Source organism: Hipposideros armiger, unplaced genomic scaffold, assembly GCF_001890085.2.
Source record: "Hipposideros armiger isolate ML-2016 unplaced genomic scaffold, ASM189008v1 scaffold_264, whole genome shotgun sequence".
Lineage (NCBI taxonomy): Eukaryota > Metazoa > Chordata > Mammalia > Chiroptera > Hipposideridae > Hipposideros > Hipposideros armiger.
Window position 1 is genome coordinate 2,120,413 of NW_017731614.1, and position 17,964 is coordinate 2,138,376.

The 17,964-nt window shown below is 53.2% G+C and overlaps 2 protein-coding genes across 6 annotated transcripts in view; one reads left to right on the top strand and one right to left on the bottom strand.

The window, feature by feature from the left end:
• Positions 1-3,677: 3,677 nt before the first annotated feature.
• SLC5A10 (solute carrier family 5 member 10) overlaps positions 3,678-17,964 on the top strand; it is a 56,793-nt gene continuing 42,506 nt past the window's right edge. For 2 of the 3 annotated variants that reach the window (XM_019656710.1, XM_019656713.1), the window contains exons 1-8: positions 3,678-3,850; positions 8,502-8,573; positions 8,829-8,933; positions 9,308-9,367; positions 10,053-10,157; positions 12,920-13,025; positions 13,374-13,454; positions 14,967-15,172. In XM_019656710.1, coding sequence (XP_019512255.1) covers positions 3,737-3,850; positions 8,502-8,573; positions 8,829-8,933; positions 9,308-9,367; positions 10,053-10,157; positions 12,920-13,025; positions 13,374-13,454; positions 14,967-15,172 — 849 coding nt within the window. In that variant the 5' untranslated portion in view covers positions 3,678-3,736. The remainder of the gene's footprint in view (positions 3,851-8,501; positions 8,574-8,828; positions 8,934-9,307; positions 9,368-10,052; positions 10,158-12,919; positions 13,026-13,373; positions 13,455-14,966; positions 15,173-17,964) is intronic. The other variant, XM_019656712.1, reaches the window with a different exon arrangement.
• Positions 15,181-17,964, bottom strand: part of SACK1G (scaffolding CK1 anchoring protein G) — a 39,940-nt gene continuing 37,156 nt past the window's right edge. For all 3 annotated transcript variants that reach the window (XM_019656708.1, XM_019656709.1, XM_019656707.1), the window contains one exon: positions 15,181-15,737. In XM_019656708.1, coding sequence (XP_019512253.1) covers positions 15,345-15,737 — 393 coding nt within the window. In that variant the 3' untranslated portion in view covers positions 15,181-15,344. The remainder of the gene's footprint in view (positions 15,738-17,964) is intronic.

Consider the following 17,964-nt stretch of genomic DNA (forward strand, 5'->3'; position numbering starts at 1 on the left):
ATTCATTATGAATTTGTACCAACTGGACAAACAGTTAACCAAGTTTACTATTTGGAAGTGCTGAAAAGGCTGCATGAAAAAGTTAGACGACCTGAACTTTTCGCCAACAATCCATGATTCTTGCATCACTACAACGCACCAGCTCACACGGCACTGTCTGTGAGGGAGTTTTTAGCCAGTAAACAAATAACTGTATTGGAACACCCTTCCTACTCATCTGACTTCTTTCTTTGCCTGAAGATAAAGGATATATTGAAAGGAAGACATTTTGATGACATTCAGGACATCAAGGGTAATACGACAACAGCTCTGATGGCCATTCCAGAAAGAGTTCCAAAATTGCCTTGAAGGGTGGACTAGGTGCTTGCATCACTGCATAGCTTTTCAGGGGGAGTACTTCGAAGGTGATCATAGTGATAGTCAGGAATGAGGTATGTAGTACTTTTTCTAGTACGAATTCATGAACTTAATTGTTAGACCTTGTACTGTTCTGCAATTTGCTTTTTTCACTTAAAAATGTATCATCCTCTGTATCATTATATAAAGCCACCTCATCTTTCTAATGTTCACAGTATTCCATGGATGTATCATGATTCACTCTACCATCCCTCTTGATAGATATTTAGGCAATTTCCAATTTTCTGCTACCTTGCACTTCCTTACACATGTAGCTGGGGACACTGTGGGTTTCTATAGGGACAGACGGGCAGGTGATATTTAATATGAATAATTGATAAGTCCTGTCTGCATTCATTGCAAAAGCATGAGCCACAGGTAACCAACCAGATGGAGGGTTTAGTCCATAGGCTAGAGCAGAATAACTGTGGGCAAACGCCACTTGTGCTTGGCCTATCTCAGTTCTTTCTGGCTCATCCACATGGTTTAGTTGAGGTAAGCCTCCTGCACAATTCTGAGGCACTCAGAAAGAAAAGGAATTCATAGCTGTCCCCTCTCCCCACCACAAAAAAGATAGAGATGGCTCTAGTCCTGCTTCGGCCCTGGCCAAACCCTCTCCCGCCCAGCCCCTACTCCTTCTCCAGGAGATGTTTTTCATGAGTTTGGGACTGTAACATATTAAAAAAATGAATACAGTCATGTGCCACTACGACAGGAATACATTCTGAGAAATGCATTGTTAGGTGATTTCGTCATTGTGTGAACATCATAGAGTGCACTTACACACACCTAGATGGTGTACCCTACACACCTAGGCTTGATGGTCTACCACCTTCGTATATGCATTCCATCCTTGACCAAAACGTTATGTGGTACATGACTGTATTTGGTCTTTGTCCCCCTATCCTGGCATGCAGCTCCTAAAACCCTTGGAATTTCCAGAGTGAGAAGAGTGTCTTTTGTATGCTAATGGGACGACTTACAGCTGAGGCCCCTAGATAACTTAAGGATGGGCTATGGTCTCCAGAAAGACCAAGGTAGGATCAGAGGGTTGGGAACTTTCAGCCCATCCGCCACCCACGGGCCAGGAGGAGAGGGGGGCTGGAGATTGAGTTAGCTACTGGTGGCCAATGACTTAATCAATCATGCCTGCATAATGAGACCTCCATAAAACCCCCACACACTGAATGGGGTTCAGAGAGCTTCCAAGTCAGTGAACACACCCACATGCCAGGCAGGTGACGCACCCCAACGCCATGGGGACAGAAGCTCCTGTGTTCAGGACCTTTCTGGACCTTGCTCTACATACCTCTTCATCTGGCTGTTCATCTGTATCCTTTATCATATCCTTTACAGTAATAATAGGTAAAGTGTTTCTCTGAGTTCTGTGAGCTGTTCTAGCAAATTATGAACCTGAAAAGGGGGTTGTGGGAACCCCTGATTTATAGACAGTTGGTCAGAAGTATGGAAGGCCCTGACTTGCGAGTGGTGTGTGAAGAGGGGTCAGTCTTGTGGGAGCTGAGCTCTTAACCTGTGGGGTATATGCTAACTTGAGCTGACAGTGTCAGAATGGGATTGAATTGCATGACACCCAGGTGGTGTCCATAGAGGTGGAGAATTGGTTGGTGTGGGAGAACGCACATATTAGGTGTCAGCTGAAGACACAACATAGGGGCTTCCTCTTGGGATGGATATGGATGGCTTCTCAGCTGGGTCGGTCCCGGCGTTCCTGTCCTGGGTGAGTTGGGCCAGAAGAATTAGATCTGTGAGTATGGTCATGTTGAGTCAGATGGGGTGGGAATGTGGAGTGTGGCTGGAGTTTCTCCTGCATGTCCTCCCCTGGGACATACCCCGCCTGTCAGCTCCTCGGAGAATCTTTGTCCAGGGGTTTTGATCAGGAGGGGGTGGGGGTGGGGGGTGTTATCTCTAAGTGATTTATTTCCTTCCGAGACCCAGACTAAGGAGAGGGGACCAAATACAATTTTTTTCAACTGCTTTACCTTCAGAAGACAGGTTTCGTGAACCTGCATCCTTCTGACAGGTACAGAGCGACTTTTTGACTCACCATACATTTCTAGCAATGGCTTAGGCCATAAATGCCATTTGAGAGGCTGCTTGGTTGAAGGCAAGGGTAGTTGGGGGTAGACAGCCTGAGCCTGCCTGAGCTTACTATAAGCAGTGATTTAATTTTTTTCTCCTCCTTCGTGTGAGGGGATTAACCTTTAAATTCCCCACCTCAGGTTACCAAATAACAGGCACACAGTTGTTTTTGCCAGCCAGCGTTTTTCCAGGGTTAGCCACTCACTAATTAACACTTCTGGGAGGGCTAAGTGTCCCGGTTAAACTCCAAATGCATTGCAAAGCTACAGACCATATCACCAAGACACCTGCCCAGCTGTGCACACTGATTTAATTAGTGAGTGAGTATCAGGGCAGGAAGGACCCGATGGCGTCCAATGGAACCAGAGCGATCACTCCCACCAGTGGGGAGGATCTGTGGGGGCAGATCTGGGGCTAAAGCCCAGCCTAGCCTCTTAAGAATGGCTGTGAAATGACAGATGGCACAGCCTCCATTCCTGACTGGGATGTGACGTCACCAGCTTGAATGGTTTGCTGAGCGCAAAATGGAAGAGTGTGCAGAAAAGCTAAGCATGGTTCTCAGCCTGAGGCAGGCAGGTGCTTGCTAGATACTGGGTCCCTCCATGGTTCTGGGGAGAGCATGGGGATCTGAACAGATGGTCAAGATGAGGGGCTTGGGCCTGTTGCACTGGTCTAGGAAGAGAGAGGATTTGGCGACAGGTCTTTTATTGCCCAACATGGAGACCTGCTGGGACCAGGACTGTCATGGCTGGAAGTGAACCACGTAATGAGAGAGTCAACATCCCAGGTCCTTCTTGGTCCACACACGGCCCAGTGGCTGCAGAATGATGCAGCTGCCCATAAAGGTGGTGTACCCAGAAGTGAGGCATCTGTCCCTAACTCTCTATGCTTCTTATAAGAATTAAATATAGGTCGAGTCACCCATTAGGTAGCTGAGCTCTTTCTGGGGCTATTGTGGTTGCCTTTGGATCCATTAAATTCCCTTTAGTTTTCCCAAACCTCCTCTGAGTTTAAGGAGGCTCCCCTCCTCCTTCCTCTTTCTCAGCTCTCCCCAAGGGGGCGGGGTGGGGATTGGAGGAGATGGAGATGCACTTTGAAGCAGTTTCCTGCACGTGGCCACCCTGTGGGCTGGGGATGCCACTGTCCTGCTGTTTAATGATCAATTTATCACTGCCAGGAAGTCCTACACAACCCAGTGTGGCCCCATTCTCTTGGACGCAGAGCGGACGCCTGCTGCAGGATGGCGATGGACAACTCCACTAATAACACCCATGCCCCCAGGCTGCAGCTGAGCATGGCCGACATTGTCGTCATCACCGTGTACTTTGCCCTGAACCTGGCCGTGGGCATATGGGTGAGAGAACTGCGCCAGGGTATGGGAACCAGGTGGCACATCCCTATGGCGTCTGTATTGTCTCCCGGGGCAGCTGGCGCCCGCTGGGGTCCCACTCCCAGCCCTGGGGTAGATTTGTCCGAGACCTTGACTAACCTCCTTTCTCTCTTTGGGCAACTGTTTCTCAACCCATAAAGTGAGGAAGAGGAAGGGCTGTCTAAGGGACGGTCATTACAGGATGCTCATTGGGCTGTCATACGACTGGGGGCCCAGATGCAGCTCGCCATCTTCCTGGCTCCATCTCCTGGATGGCAGATGGGCTCCCAGGAAGAGCGTCTGCCTGAACAACAGAATCACAGGGGTTCCTGGCTGTACCCCAGACTTGCTGGATCAGCATCCAGAGGCAGGGAGGGGCATGCAGGGCCTGAGTATCTTGATTTTTAACAAGCTCCCCAGGGTATCTGTGTCTGCCATTGGTCCAATTTATAAGGCAGTTTCTCTTGCTCTTGGTAAGAAAGAGACATGATTTGAGCCCATCACAGAATCCAGTGGAGTGGGGGCCCCTGCTATGCAGACACTGTGCACATCACCTGTCCTAGGCAAAGACCAGCCTCATTGGCAGGTAAACTGGGGGCTCAGGAGGCCAGGATTGTCCAGTGAGCCCCAGGTCCCTGCAAACAAGGAAGGTGCTCTTGTTGCTCCGTGACGCTGACCTCGAAGGCCTTCCTGACCTCCAAGGAAGCATTGGGTCTGCAGAGGTCAGGCTACCCCATGTACCAAGGGTCCCCAGGCTAGGCTCCTTGAGCCCTGACATGTTGTGGTCTTCATCTCGTAGGGAGAATGAAAATCTGTTCTTATCTTCTTGGGCACCTGGTCTAATTCTGAGGGTCGGGGACATGTCCCCTGCGTGGCATCCTAGAACATTGCTTGACTTTCTGGGACTTGGAGTCTTGATCTATAAGATGGACACACCACTTACGTCCTTAGTCCCAATCCCTGAGGTGGGGGAGGTCTTCCACCTGAGGGGCCCACATAGGGCTAGACCCTGCTGCTGGTCCAATAGCAGGGGTGGTGCTGGCGGTGATGGAGGTCGTGGGAGTATTAATTGCAGCAAAAACAGCAGCAGTATTCTTCTGTGATTAAATAGTAAATCACAGTGGTGGCCGCTGGGAAAGCTGGGCTGTAGTCCTGACTCTGTGTACTTGGAGCCCATGACTTAACTTTTCTGGGCCTCAGTTTCCTCAAACACACAATGTGAATGTCTGTGCAGCCCACCTCCCAGGGCTGTTCCAAGGAGCTCAAGAGGCCAGTGGATGTGAGAACGTGGTGCCAACCATAGCAGGCAATGGTGGCTGGGAATTCAGAGGAGGGGCATTCACACAGCATAGAACAGGCACCAGAAGCTTTCTGGATGAGGTGAGGTGAGAGTCAGGCTGGGAGGTCAATAAGTTCTCATGAGGGAAGAAAAAGGGAGAGAAGGCTTTCCCGGCCAGCACCAGTGGGGGATTTAGTTTGAAGTGCACACCTAAGAAAGGTGTTTTGAACATCTGAAGCCAAACCCTATGTTTCCCAGGGACTCAGGCCCTTGCTGCCCAGGACTCACCTCTCTTAGCTCAGCCTGGCTGGTGGCCAGGCAGTGGGGTTGTAGGAGTTCTGACCCATCCCTTCAAGAATGCAGATGAGGGCCGGCTGAGTGGCTCAGTTGGTTAAGAGCTCGCTCAAGAGTTTGAGCTCTGAGCAACAGCGGTTCGAGTCAGCCCGAGCTGAGCAGCCGTGAGCTGCCAACAGGTGGCGGGATGGCTCAGCTAAAAAAAAAAAAAAGAACGCAGATGGCAGAGCTGTGAGCACATACAGAAAAGAACAGGGCCAGATGAGGAGGGTGCAGGAGCCAGATGCCATAGGGATCAGAAGCTGTGCTCGTGGCCCAGAGGCAGACAGAGCAAGCTGGGCTGGTACAGCTCTGCAAAGATGCTCTGAAGGTGAAGTTAGGAGAGCCAGGGGAGGGCCTTCAAGGAGGTGTTAAACCTTTACATCCATTGGGGTATCTGTTAACAAGTGACAGAAAACCTATTTCAAATGCGATCAAACACTGAAGGAAATGGAATGGCATCCATACTGAAAAATTTAGCAATAGGGAAGGCTTCAGGTGCAGTGTGGTCCAGGGGTTCACAGTATCATCAAGGCTATGGCTGTACTTCACTGTGGTTCTCTCAGCCTCTGCCCACGTGTGGCTTTGTCCTGAGCCCAGTTTCCCTTGTGGAGGCAAGATGCCCAGCCTAATGGTTGAGCCTGGATTTAAATCCTGACTCTACTACTTACTAGCTGGGTGTCCTTTCACCTCTGAAAGCCTTGGTTTCCTTGTGGGGATGATCACAGTGCCTACTTCATGGGGCTGTTGTGAGGACCGAACACCTCACACAGGTAAAGCTCTTGGAACCAACTCTGCCACAGAGGGGCTCTCAGTGGATATTAACAGGGTTGCTGGCAACCCCCGAGCCTCAGCTTCTTTGTCCTCTTCCCAGGAGGCCAGGAGCAATCCCAGTTACACTCAGACTACACCTTTTTAAGTCAGTGACTATCCCTGAACCAGGTGTGACAGCTAAGGAATGTGATAGGCTCAGGGCCCCTGAAGCCAGAGATTGGGTTGGGACCACTTGAGCCAATTGCTGGGAAAGACAAGGCTCCTTTAGGAAGGAAAAGGGAAATAAGGAGGCAGTTGGCAATACCCACTATATCCTTGAACGATGAGAAGACATGTTAGGAAAAAGCATTGGCGAAGGCCAGAGCTGCTCTGGAGTTGTACCATGCACAGACTACACAGCTGGATGTGTCCATTTTTGCTAAGGCTATGAGAGTCTCCAGACAGTACTGTGTTCAGTGTACCTGGATCACAGGGACAGACAGAAAGTGAGGCTGGAGGGAGGCAGGGACAAACCACACCAGGAGATTTGAATGGCAGGTCCAGACAATTTGGCTTCATCATCTTGAATATGGGATATGGGGCAATTAAAGTCAGGAAGAAAGAGGCCTATCTAGTGACTGATAGTTTGTCATCCAGCCTTATGTTACGATACATATGTTGTGAAAAAAGGAATGCAAAATATATATACCTAAATTCACCTCTTGTGTCCTTCTTTTCCAATATTTTCTGTTTTCAATTTCACATCTTTTCAGTTTCTCTCGTTCAAATGCACTAAATGAAAAAGGTACCTAATCACTGACCCTTACTGAACACTTACCAGGCCCCGGGCACCATTGTCAGCATGTTACATGTATTGACTCATCAAACCTCATAAAAACCCTACGAGGAAAGGACTCTTATTAGGCTCACATTACAGAAGAAGAAACTGAGGCACATAGGTTAAGTCACTCCCCAAGGTCACGTGGCCAGGAGGAGCCAGGATTTGCTCCCAGGCATTCCGATTTTAGACTTTTTTATTCCATACACATGGAGCACAAAATTCTATACTCCTTTCAAAACAAAAGCATGCAGGAATACTCAAGTGATAATTTGTTGAAATGTATCAGAAATATAAATATTAGAAGTAAAAAATCAAGGTCAAATGGCTCTCTGATTCCTTGGCTCAGAATCTTCATTAAGAGGCAAAAAAAAGAAAGCCCAGCTCAGCTGCTCACTGCAGAATGATCTCAAAGAGGCCAAAACTTAGACTTGACCTTCAGGGCCACAGTAACTGCCTGAGGCTGCTTGACAAGCCAGGGATGAGAAGCATGGAGGAGCCTGGCTCAGCCAGACACATAGCACCCTAGTCAACAGTGGTCAGCTATGCTCATGGTCACCGGCTCCCTGTTGTATCTGTGTCCATGCCTCCCCTAGGCTGAGAGCTCCCCCAGGGGGAGTCACCAGGGTGGTCGGGTGGTGGTCTGGAGTAGGCTGGAAATGAATGAAGGCTGGGAGAAGCTGACTGCTGGGCCCAGGAGCAAGGGTGGCAGGCTGTGGATGGGGAGCTGACTGCCTCTGCTTTGTTTTGTTTTTTTGTTTTTTTAAATTTAATTAATATTCACATATTAAAACTCACTATTTTAACCATTTAAAAATGTATAATTCAGTGGCATTTGGTACATTCACAATGTTGTGCAACCATTACCTCTATCTAGTTCCAAAACCTTTTTATCACCCCAAGAAGAAACCCCACACCTATTAGCAGTCATTCCCCCTTGCCCTCCATCCCCACCTCCTGGCAACCACTAATCTACTTTGTGTCTTTATGGATTTACCTATTCTGGACAATTGTGTAAATGGAAACATACCACATGTGGCCTTTTGTGTCTGACTTCTTTCACTTAGCAGAATGTTTTCAAAGGTCACTTGTGTGTCAGTCAGGATTCCATTCCTTTTTATGGTTAGATAATATTCCATTGTGTGGATATGCCACATTTTGTTACCCATTTGTCATCTGGTGGACATTTGGGTCGTTTCCACCTTTTGGATGTTGTGAATAGTGCTGCTGTGAACATTCATGTATGAGTTTTGTCTGAACACACCAGTTTTCAGCTCTCTTAGATATGCACCTGGAGTGGAATTGCTGGGCCCTAGTGTAATTATATGTGTAACTCTTTGATGAATGGCCAGACTATTTTTCACAGCAGTGGCACCATTTAACATTCCCTCCAGCAATGTATGAGGGTTCCAATTTCTGCCTCTGTTCTGCAGTCTTCCTGTCGAGCCAGCAGGAACACGGTGCGCGGCTACTTCCTGGCAGGCCGGGACATGACATGGTGGCCGGTGAGCGCACCCTGACTACTCCAGCCCCTCCTTCCAGTGGGACCACATCTGACCTCTAGTCAGCCAGCATCTGCGTCCCTGAGGTCACTGAGCAGGCCAGCTCAAGCAGGTGGTGGTGATGGGGCAGGCTGAGGCCTGGCAAGAGGTCCCCAAGCTGGGGGTGTAGGGGTGGGGTGGCTAGAAATTGTGTAAAGGGCAGGGGATTTGGAGTCTGGGTGGGCCTGCAGCTGATAACTTTTCCTCTCTCCCCTCCAGATTGGAGCTTCCCTCTTTGCCAGCAGTGAGGGCTCAGGCCTCTTCATTGGACTGGCGGGCTCGGGTGCAGCTGGAGGCCTGGCTGTGGCCGGCTTCGAATGGAATGTAAGCTCCAGAGAGTGGGTGCAGGCTGTGGGAGGGCAGAGTCACCTTGAAAGGCCCTGGATGGGGCTACATTGGAGTCCAACCCTCGATGGCCAGAGGGGCACCTCCCAGCAACTTGGGTTAGCCAATGTCTAGATGGCTCTATGCAGTGGTATTCCTGGGGAAGGCTGGTCTTCAGAATGCCAAAGTACTGGGCAGACCAGCAGGTTAGCCTTGGCCCTGGCCACCTGTTTATAGAGGTGCAAGGAGGGGAAGAGGCTGCACAGGTTCTTGTGCCAAGTCAGGCCTCCAGACTGCTGGTGCTAGCTTCATCTCTATGGCAGGGTTTGTGGGTGCTGTGCCCACTGTGCTCACCCCGCCTCTGTCTCCCTCAGGCTACATATGTGCTGCTGGCCCTGGCGTGGGTATTTGTACCCATCTATATCTCCTCGGAGGTGAGTCTGCTCCTGGGGCCTCAGAGCAGCCTCACCTGGGCCTGGGCCTTGGTCCGAGTTGGTGGTGGTGATAGACAGGACCCCCTGGCTTCACTTACAAGTTGGGGAACTCTCAGAACTGGGATTTGTTGTTAGTCCAGTTAACATTCCTACTGACCCACAAAGGCAGGCCCCCAGGACACAGCCCAGTTACCTTGTCTGCTGGTTTCCACTGCCCTTGCATACTGCATCTTGAGGATGATGCTCCGAGCACACAGGCTGCACATACTGGTGGCACACCTGAACAACACTTGACTGCCCACTCCTTTGACCCCAGCGGTGCAGTCGCTAAGTCCAGTGGATTCCACTTCCTGGATCTCTCTCTGTCTGTCCCCTGCTCTGCCCCTCACAGTGACCTTCCTCATCCAGCCTCAACATTGCTCACCTGGATTTGTCATAACAGCTTCCAAACTTGTTCCTTTCTCCCCAGCCACAGCCCCTCCAATCCATTCCTCATATCAGCCCTGAACAGCCAATGTAAGCCTGCCACTCCCCTGCCTAAAACCTTCAGGACATGGTCAGAACCCTTAGCCTGGAATTCAAGGTCCAGTGTGGGCCTGGGCCTTACCCTTGAGACGCTCCGGGCCCTGAATGCTGGGCGTGGTCTTGGAGGAGCCCTTAGCCCCTGTCTCCATGCCTCCCTCAGATTGTCACCATGCCTGAATACATTCAGAAGCGCTATGGAGGCCAGCGGATACGCATGTACCTGTCTGTCCTGTCCCTGCTGCTGTCCGTCTTCACCAAGATATCGGTGAGCTGCCCCACCCCCACCTTCCAGCTGGCATTGCCTGGAAACATCTGCTCTGGGAAGGCCCCTCCAACGGACATGACATCCTCTCATCCATCTCTGCTGGGGAAACTGAGGCCCAGAGAGGGCAATGACTTGCTCAGGGTCACACAGTGAGTTTGTGACATCTGGTCTACGGTCCCCAGAATGTAGGCTCAGCAGCTGGCATAGTTGGGGGCAGATCATAGGTCCTGTGGCTCCTGTTTCACCCCAGGTTCTAGATATGGGAGCGTCAGGGGGGTTCTCAGTATCAGGGGTTGGTGGTGGAGGTCCCAGGACCGCCTCCCATCTTTCCTGGGCCGGCACCAAGGTGAATCAGGACTGCCCACTAGGGGGCGCTGAGAGCCCGCAGTCTGGGAAGTTCGGAGGCTGCTTGGAGCCAATCTCCTGCCTCCTCAGGAGGCAGGTCAGCTTCATGACAAACTGACCCCCAGCAGCACCATCCTGGCATTGGGGCTCCATTGCAGTGGGCACCTCGAGGCCTCTTTCCCTTGGGGGCCCAGACCTGTTCCCGCTGGAAGGTTAAGAGCACAGAGCACACCAGGATGTCAGTCAGGACTCGCTGATGGCTTATCTTGTCTTGTCCAAGCCCCTGATTTTACAGACAGGGGAACCAAGGCCCAGGGAGGGGACATAACTTGTCCCAAGCTTACTGGTGACTTCATAGCAATGACAGGCTTTCTGGTTCTTACTCCCAAGCCCATGGGTACTCTGCTTTTGGCCCCTGGGGCCATCAGGCCTCCTTCTGCTCCAGCTTCTGACAGGGGAGCCTGGGCCTGAGTCCTAGGCCCGCCTGCTTCTGGCTCAGTGAGTGTGGACAAGACCCTGAGCCTCAGTTACTAAACATGGAGGAGGACTGACTGTGCCTGCCTCTCATGGCTTCTGTGGGGGTTGCGAGGGCTGGTATATGTGGGGGTGGAAAGTGCTCAGTGAGGCCTGGATTTCTTCTCAGTGGGTTAGAATCCTAGAGGGAAGATGGCAGTTAACGTCCCACCTCCACACCTTTGCTGTGCTGCCTCAGACTTTGGGGCCTACTCCCATTGAAGAAGGAAGGAAGAGCTGTCACTGAGGAGTAGAGAGGTGAGGGAGCAGGCCATCTGCGGAGACTTGAGTTCTGGAAGACAAGGTGCAGAGAGACTGGGCGAGCCAAGGCCTGGAGGCAGCAAAGTGCTGGGTGTGGGATGGAAGCCAGCCCGGTGTGACCAGTCAATTATGCTTAAAGGGGTATGGCCAGAGCCTGAAGGTCAGGCACACAGACCAAGGCTTTGCTCTGAGGGCAGCCAAGGTCTAGGGAGGAGTCTTCAGCAAGGCTGGCTGTGGAGGGTGACCAGGTGGGAGGAGCAGGCTGCTTTTTAGAGCCCCTCTACTCTTGGCCTTCTCTCACCTGGCAACTCCAATCTCTGATATCTGCCTAGGCCTGGCCTTATGGAAGTCCTTTTCCCTCCCTGTGCCTCAGTTTCTCCTCTGGTCTCATTGGGGGCTGGAGGCAGACGCCCCACCCCACCCCCACCCTCACCAACACACACACACACACACACACACACACACACACACACACACACACACACACACACACACAGTGTAGGAGCCAGGGACCAAAGTGAGGGGCCACTGTTCTCCTGAAAGCACCTTGTCAGTCTCCACACTGGTTGGTCTCCTGTCCAAGAGAAGGTGAAGGAGGACCCTGGAGGGAGACGTGCAGGGACATGGGCTCTGGGTGAGGTCCAGTTTCCGCCTGGGCTCTGTGTCCCTGAGCAGTGCTGAGTAGCTCCCAATTGGGCCAGGCGCTGGGGTAGCTTGAAGGGGCCAGTGCCCCTGGCAGGCTGGCCCCACAGCATTGCCTGCCTTCTCAGGAACCTCTTGGCCCCACAGGCTGGATTTTGGGTTGTCTCTGCTCTACTGAACCAGCACAGAATGGCAGGTTTGGAAACTTGAGGGGTGGACCCTCGTGCCCAGCAACCCCGCTCCCCAGGTCCTGTAGGGCAGGGTCCTGCCCTCCTGCTCCCTGGGTATCCACATCCCAGTGGGGGAGGGCCCAGTCCAGCACTCACCCTGGGGCTATGATTGCTGCCCCATGCATTCTGGGACAGCAGGGCTGTGTCGTCTAGGCCCTGAGGACCAGCCTCAGCTTAACGCAAGGTCCTGGCTTCAGTTCCAACCTCACCGGTGGGGTGTGGGGCAGCAAGCAAGACTGTCCCTCTGTTCCCCCAGCCTGCCTCTGGCATATATCTGGTCTCTTCTCTGAGGCCCCCTGCTCAAAGAGGAGCAGAGACCAGGAGGTGGACCCAGACAGGCCAGGCCTGGAGACCGAGATGGGTGCACCTGTTTTCTGAGGCCCATTAGTCTTTGTGGGCCTCCCCCAGGAAGCCCTCTTGGACTCCTCCTCCTCAAGGATCTCCTGGGAACCGAGGGGACAGGGCTCTGCCCATCACATCCTAGGCAGGCGCCAGAGTCAATAACAATGCTGCTCCCTGGTGAGCATCGGCCACTTAGGATTTTATTAACAATAGCCATGTGCCCTGCACACAGCTCATCCACAGCCAGGACCTTCTCCCACCCTCATCCAGTCCCTGGTATGTGTGTATGTGGCGGGGAGGGGGGGTCTCCCCCTCCCCATCCACGGGCAGTGAGGCCACTCAGTGAGTGAGTGGCGGAGTCAGGGCTTCTCATGCTCTGGGTCCTGTGGTCACCTGGGGCCTCCCCTGAAGACTCCTTTCCCATCCCAGATTGACCTGTATGCAGGGGCTCTCTTTGTGCACATCTGTCTGGGCTGGAACTTCTACATCTCCACCATCCTCATGCTCGTCATCACAGCCCTGTACACCATCGCAGGTACAGTGCCTGGGCAGGGTTGGGTAGAGGTCCTAGGGAGAGGGGTTCTGACCACTGGGCTGGGTGTTGGTGCAGCTGGGTGGACATGTGCTGGAATCTGATAGGCTGGGGGTGTGAGCAGGAGGCAGAGGGCCACCTCCTCCCACAGCTGGGACGTTGCTGGTTTAATCAGATATTTGTAGTTTGGCTCTGCTGGTACAGCTGTTATCACCCCATAGCTCACCCTTCTGTGAAAGGGTAGGGACACAGATGTGAACAGCTGTCCCTCCCTGGAGCTCTGGTGTTGCTTTGCTGTTCCTCTTCCCTCAAGACCAGGGCTCCCTCCAGCTTCTTTATTTCCTCCCACAGGAGGCCTGGCCGCTGTGATCTACACAGACGCCTTGCAAACACTCATCATGGTCGTGGGGGCTGTCATCTTGACTGTCAAAGGTGAGGGCTGTGGTCCGCAGTGGGGCTGACCCCAGCAGCAAGCCCTTTGAGGTCTGGGTGCTGCCCTGTCAGGACCCTGGTGTCAGCAGTGGGAGAAGGGGGTGGGTTCATGAAGTCAAGCCACGAGGCCATCAGGCCCCTGCCGGCCTTCGCTGGGTGATGGGCACTGCCTGCTCCACTCCTGCCCACACTGCTCAGCTGTGTTTCTGTCACCAGCTCCTGGCCAGCTTGGGTCTGGTAGGGAGCTGACTCAGGACCACAGGGCTGGCCGCACCCACACTGGCTCAGGGCTTGAGGGTGAGGTGAGGCCCAAGGTGGATGTTCAGACACACAATTAGGAGACTACAAAACTGCCTGGGTATCTGCTCCAATTGTTTAGAATAATGTATAAGATCCCAAGAAGTGCTGCTATGGCCTGCTGCACAAAGCAGGGAAGGAGAGCAGGGGTTTAGACAGATCCGTGATACTGGTCTGGGGACAGGGAGGAGTCTCGGAGGCCTGTCCCAAGAGGTAGTGAACTCCCTGTCCCTGGAAGTAAGGAAGCAGAACCAGGAGGATCCACAGAGGGTGAATGGAGGGCTTTAAAGTTTCTTCCAGACTCAGACTCTAGGATCCTGTGGCCCAGCAATTTCTGACCCTTGTGTAGCCTTTGTACCTTTGCTCTGAGCACTCACCCCAGCCTGGCCTGAAATGATGCTGGGGTCCAGGGTCTGGGCAGCCAGCTTTCTGCTTGGGAACGGCAGGAGTGCAGGGCCTGGGCCGAGACTGGGGTTTTTCTGTGTCCAGGCTTCTGTGTATCTGCCTCCTCTCAGGTCAGGGGCCTGTGTCCCTGGAACCCACTGCAGGAGAGGGACTCAGGCAGCCAGGCCCACTCTGGATGGAGCAGGGTGAATGCAGACACAGCAAAAGCCACATGGGGCCACCCCAAAGCAGACAGGAATAGTGAAGGGGCGAACATGGTCCAGGCTCAAGAGGAGCAGCCCCTGGCTTGAGCGCCACTGGCTGGCTGGGTGGCCTCGGTCATGCCTCTGCCTCTCCTGGGACCTCTGTTTCCCTTCTCAGGGCTGCGTCATCCCCAGCCATTCTCAGCTCTGCCTAAATCATGTCCTTTAGAAACCCGCTGGGTCAGGACTTTAACACTTTAGACTCCTTGGAAGGTCCTCAAATGCCAAAACAATATACACTTTAGCTTCCTTAAAATTGACAGTTTGAAGCCTGGCAGAGAACTCCTTGCCTGAGGCCAACCAGCATCCAGAGGCCAATAGGATACTGGGCTGCCCACGTGCAAAACGCTCATTTAATAGTATTATTTTAAATACAAATAAAATAGTCATTTGAATTCACCTTTTTAAAATACCCTCTACCCTCCACACTTTTCCAGACACTGGAAAAGAAGTAGGAAACAGTCAAGTTTGATGCATCAGGAAGTTCCTTGTGAGATAAGGGCAGTGGGGACCACGAGTCAGGGCCACTAGCCACCAACCCGTCCTTGTCCTGCCCCAATCCTACCAGCTTTCGACCAGATCGGTGGGTATGAGCAGCTGGCGGCAGCCTACGCGAGGGCCGTCCCATCCAGGACTGTCCCCAACACAACCTGCCACCTGCCACGTGCAGATGCCATGCACATGTTCCGAGACCCCCACACAGGGGACCTCCCATGGACTGGAATGACCTTTGGTCTGACCATCATGGCCACCTGGTACTGGTGCACCGACCAGGTGAGTGTCCACATCATTGCCCATACCATCTGCCTTCCTTCCAGGGTGGGCTCTGGAGGGTCTCTGCGGCCCGTGTGCTCATCCCTGGTATGGCCACATGAACATTGACATGGTGAGGCTGAGCTAGGACAGAGGCCGCAGATGGCCTGGCTCCAGGCCCGGGGACAGGGTGCTAGGGATCTTTGCAGTTCCGGGGGGCCTGGACCCTCCGTTTAGAATCAGGTGAGGCCCACTGGCCACCGCCCGTCCTGGCCTTCAGGTGCTTTGACTGGGAGAGTTTGGAGAACGGTATTCCAAAAGGACTTGGGTGTGCCTCGGTGGACTTGCCATCGGTTAGGGGTCTGGCGTTTCGGGCCAGCTGTGGACTCACAGGATCTGGCAGCGTGTGGGGCACAAGGCCACCCTTGGCCTGCCAGTGATGGGGGCCTGCTTTCCTGGTAGAGCCCTGGGCGCCCTCAGCAATGGGGTGGTACTGCAAGGGTCTTAGGGTCTTCAACGGCCGTGGGAAGCCATCTGTATCCTTGGTCCCTGAGGCAGGGACTCCAGAATGGCAGAACTGCTGATCCTGGGGGAGAGAGAATAGACAGAGTGAGATCCCAAGGAGTATCTCCATCCCTTCCCACAGGATTCTCACCAGGGAGGTTGCACCCACCATACCTGGGTTTGCTTCCTGGCCCTGCCACTCACTAGCTGGTGGTCTTAGACAAGCTTGTTTGGCTACTTTGAGCCTCAGTTTCCTCTGTGTCATATGGAAATAACCCTGCCTTTTGTGGTGGCGATAAGGCAAGTTCCCATTGTTCCTCACTGCCCGTTTCAGGCCCTCCATCTGTAAACGGGGCTGGACTGGGTTGTCAGAGGCAGCGCCTCAATGTGCCCACAATCCTGGTAAGTGCAGGGGGCACATCTTCTTCTGGAGTCGGACTCTAGTCCTCTCTGAGTTGTGAATGTCCCAGGTCACCTCAGACAGCCACTTCCCTCTCTGGGCAGAAGCAGATGATGCCCCCTGTTCTGCTTGCCGAGGAAGGCTGTGGGCAGGTCCAGGTAGCACTCAGGTGGGGAAAGTTCTCATGAAGCAGCAGGGCCTTGGCAGGCACAGGCCTGACAACTGTCCTTGCCCCTGGACCTGTGCCCCTGATGGCCCCACCATGGGAGTGACGCAGCCAGGCCTTAGGGCCAGCCCAGACCAGCAAGTCCCTGTGGGGTGAATGGGGACAGCCTCCCCTGTGTGGGATAGGCTCAGCCAGCTCCATTCACACTGAGGCCCATGGGCAGGACTGGGAACTGCACCCAGTGACCTCTGCATGGGGCCACGGCTGCCTACCCAGCGAGGGGAGTACTCAGAGGGTGCTCCCTCTCCTGAGCAGATGATCAGTGTGCATTTGCCCAAAGACCCTCCCTGGGCTGTGACAGTGGGAAGTGATCAAAGTTGGGAGGCTTCAGAAACCCTAAGAGGTTGGGCCTCAGTTTCCCCATTTGTAACATGGTGCTCTGAGATTCCCACATCGACCACGCCTCACATGCGGGCCTCCAGAGAACATGTGATTTCATAGCAGGTGTCTGCCCAGCTCCTCTGGGAAGGCTGAGGGCAAGCCTGGGTAGGCAAGGGGCTGGTTGAAAGGCTGGCTGTGGAGGGTGTGCCGGGAGTACCTGAAGTGCGTTGCTGGGCCAGCCCGTGCCCCTTCACCCTGGGCACCGCTGTTTCCTCCCCACCCAGCACAGGCCTGGCGTGGCACTGGCATCTCTGGGCGGGATATCATTCAGGAGATTTTCCCATGAAGGCTAAGTGAGTCAGCACACTGGGTGTGGCCTCAGGTCAGGGCTGAATGGATAAGATGGCCAAACAGGGAGGCGGAGGCAGCACACTGTTGACCCCAAGGTGGTCAAAGTACCACTGGCATTGGTGGCCTGCAGCCTGGCCTCAGCCTTAGCTCCCCTTTCTCCTATTGCTTAGGCTGGGTCTAAGGGGGTAGTGGGGCCTTGATCCAGAGAACCGACAAGGCAGGGGCTGAGACACTGGTTCCTGCCTGCCTGGGCCTTCTGGTCCTGCTCAACTGTGACCCTCACTGGCAACTGGGGCCCTGGAGGAGATTCTATGCAGCCCCAGGCCAGGGTGTCCCTCCAAGATTCCCAGTCTGGTCGGCACCAGTGGCAGCTCTGTGTGCTGGGGCCACGGGTGCTTCTCATTCCCTTCTTTAGACTTCACTGTCTCCTAGCTTGTGCGTAGGAGGCACTCTTATAATCAGAAACAAATAAAACAGGAGGCCTGATGGGGCACGGAGCCTCAGCTTCTGCACCTCTAGAACAGGGCAGCAGCACTGGTCCTGCCTGCCTCCCAGGGCTGCCTGCCACCGAGAGCACAGAGTGAAACAATAACATACAATGTGCAGGGTTTTAGGGAAATGCTTCTCTTCCCTCACGAAGAGTGGCCCCGGATCTTGTAATCACAGGACATCAGAGAGGAAGGGTATAAAGAACCACGTCTAACCCCCTCATTATCCAGACAGGGAAACTGAAGCCCAAAGTGAGGTAAGGACGTGTCCCAAGTCATCAGAAGCTGGTGGAGAAGCAGGACTGAAACAAGCTTGTCCCACATAGCCAGCGCTTCCACCCCCAGCACCCTGTAATTCATGTGTCACCAAGAGCCATGCCTTAGAGGGAAATGCTGAGAGCTATCCATTAAATTAGCATGTTTGGAACATAGTTAAAATCACAGATGATTACTATTTCTGAATTGCTGGTAGTGATTTAAGCTGCAGAACAGCAAAGGGAAAACACTTATAGTTAAAATTTAT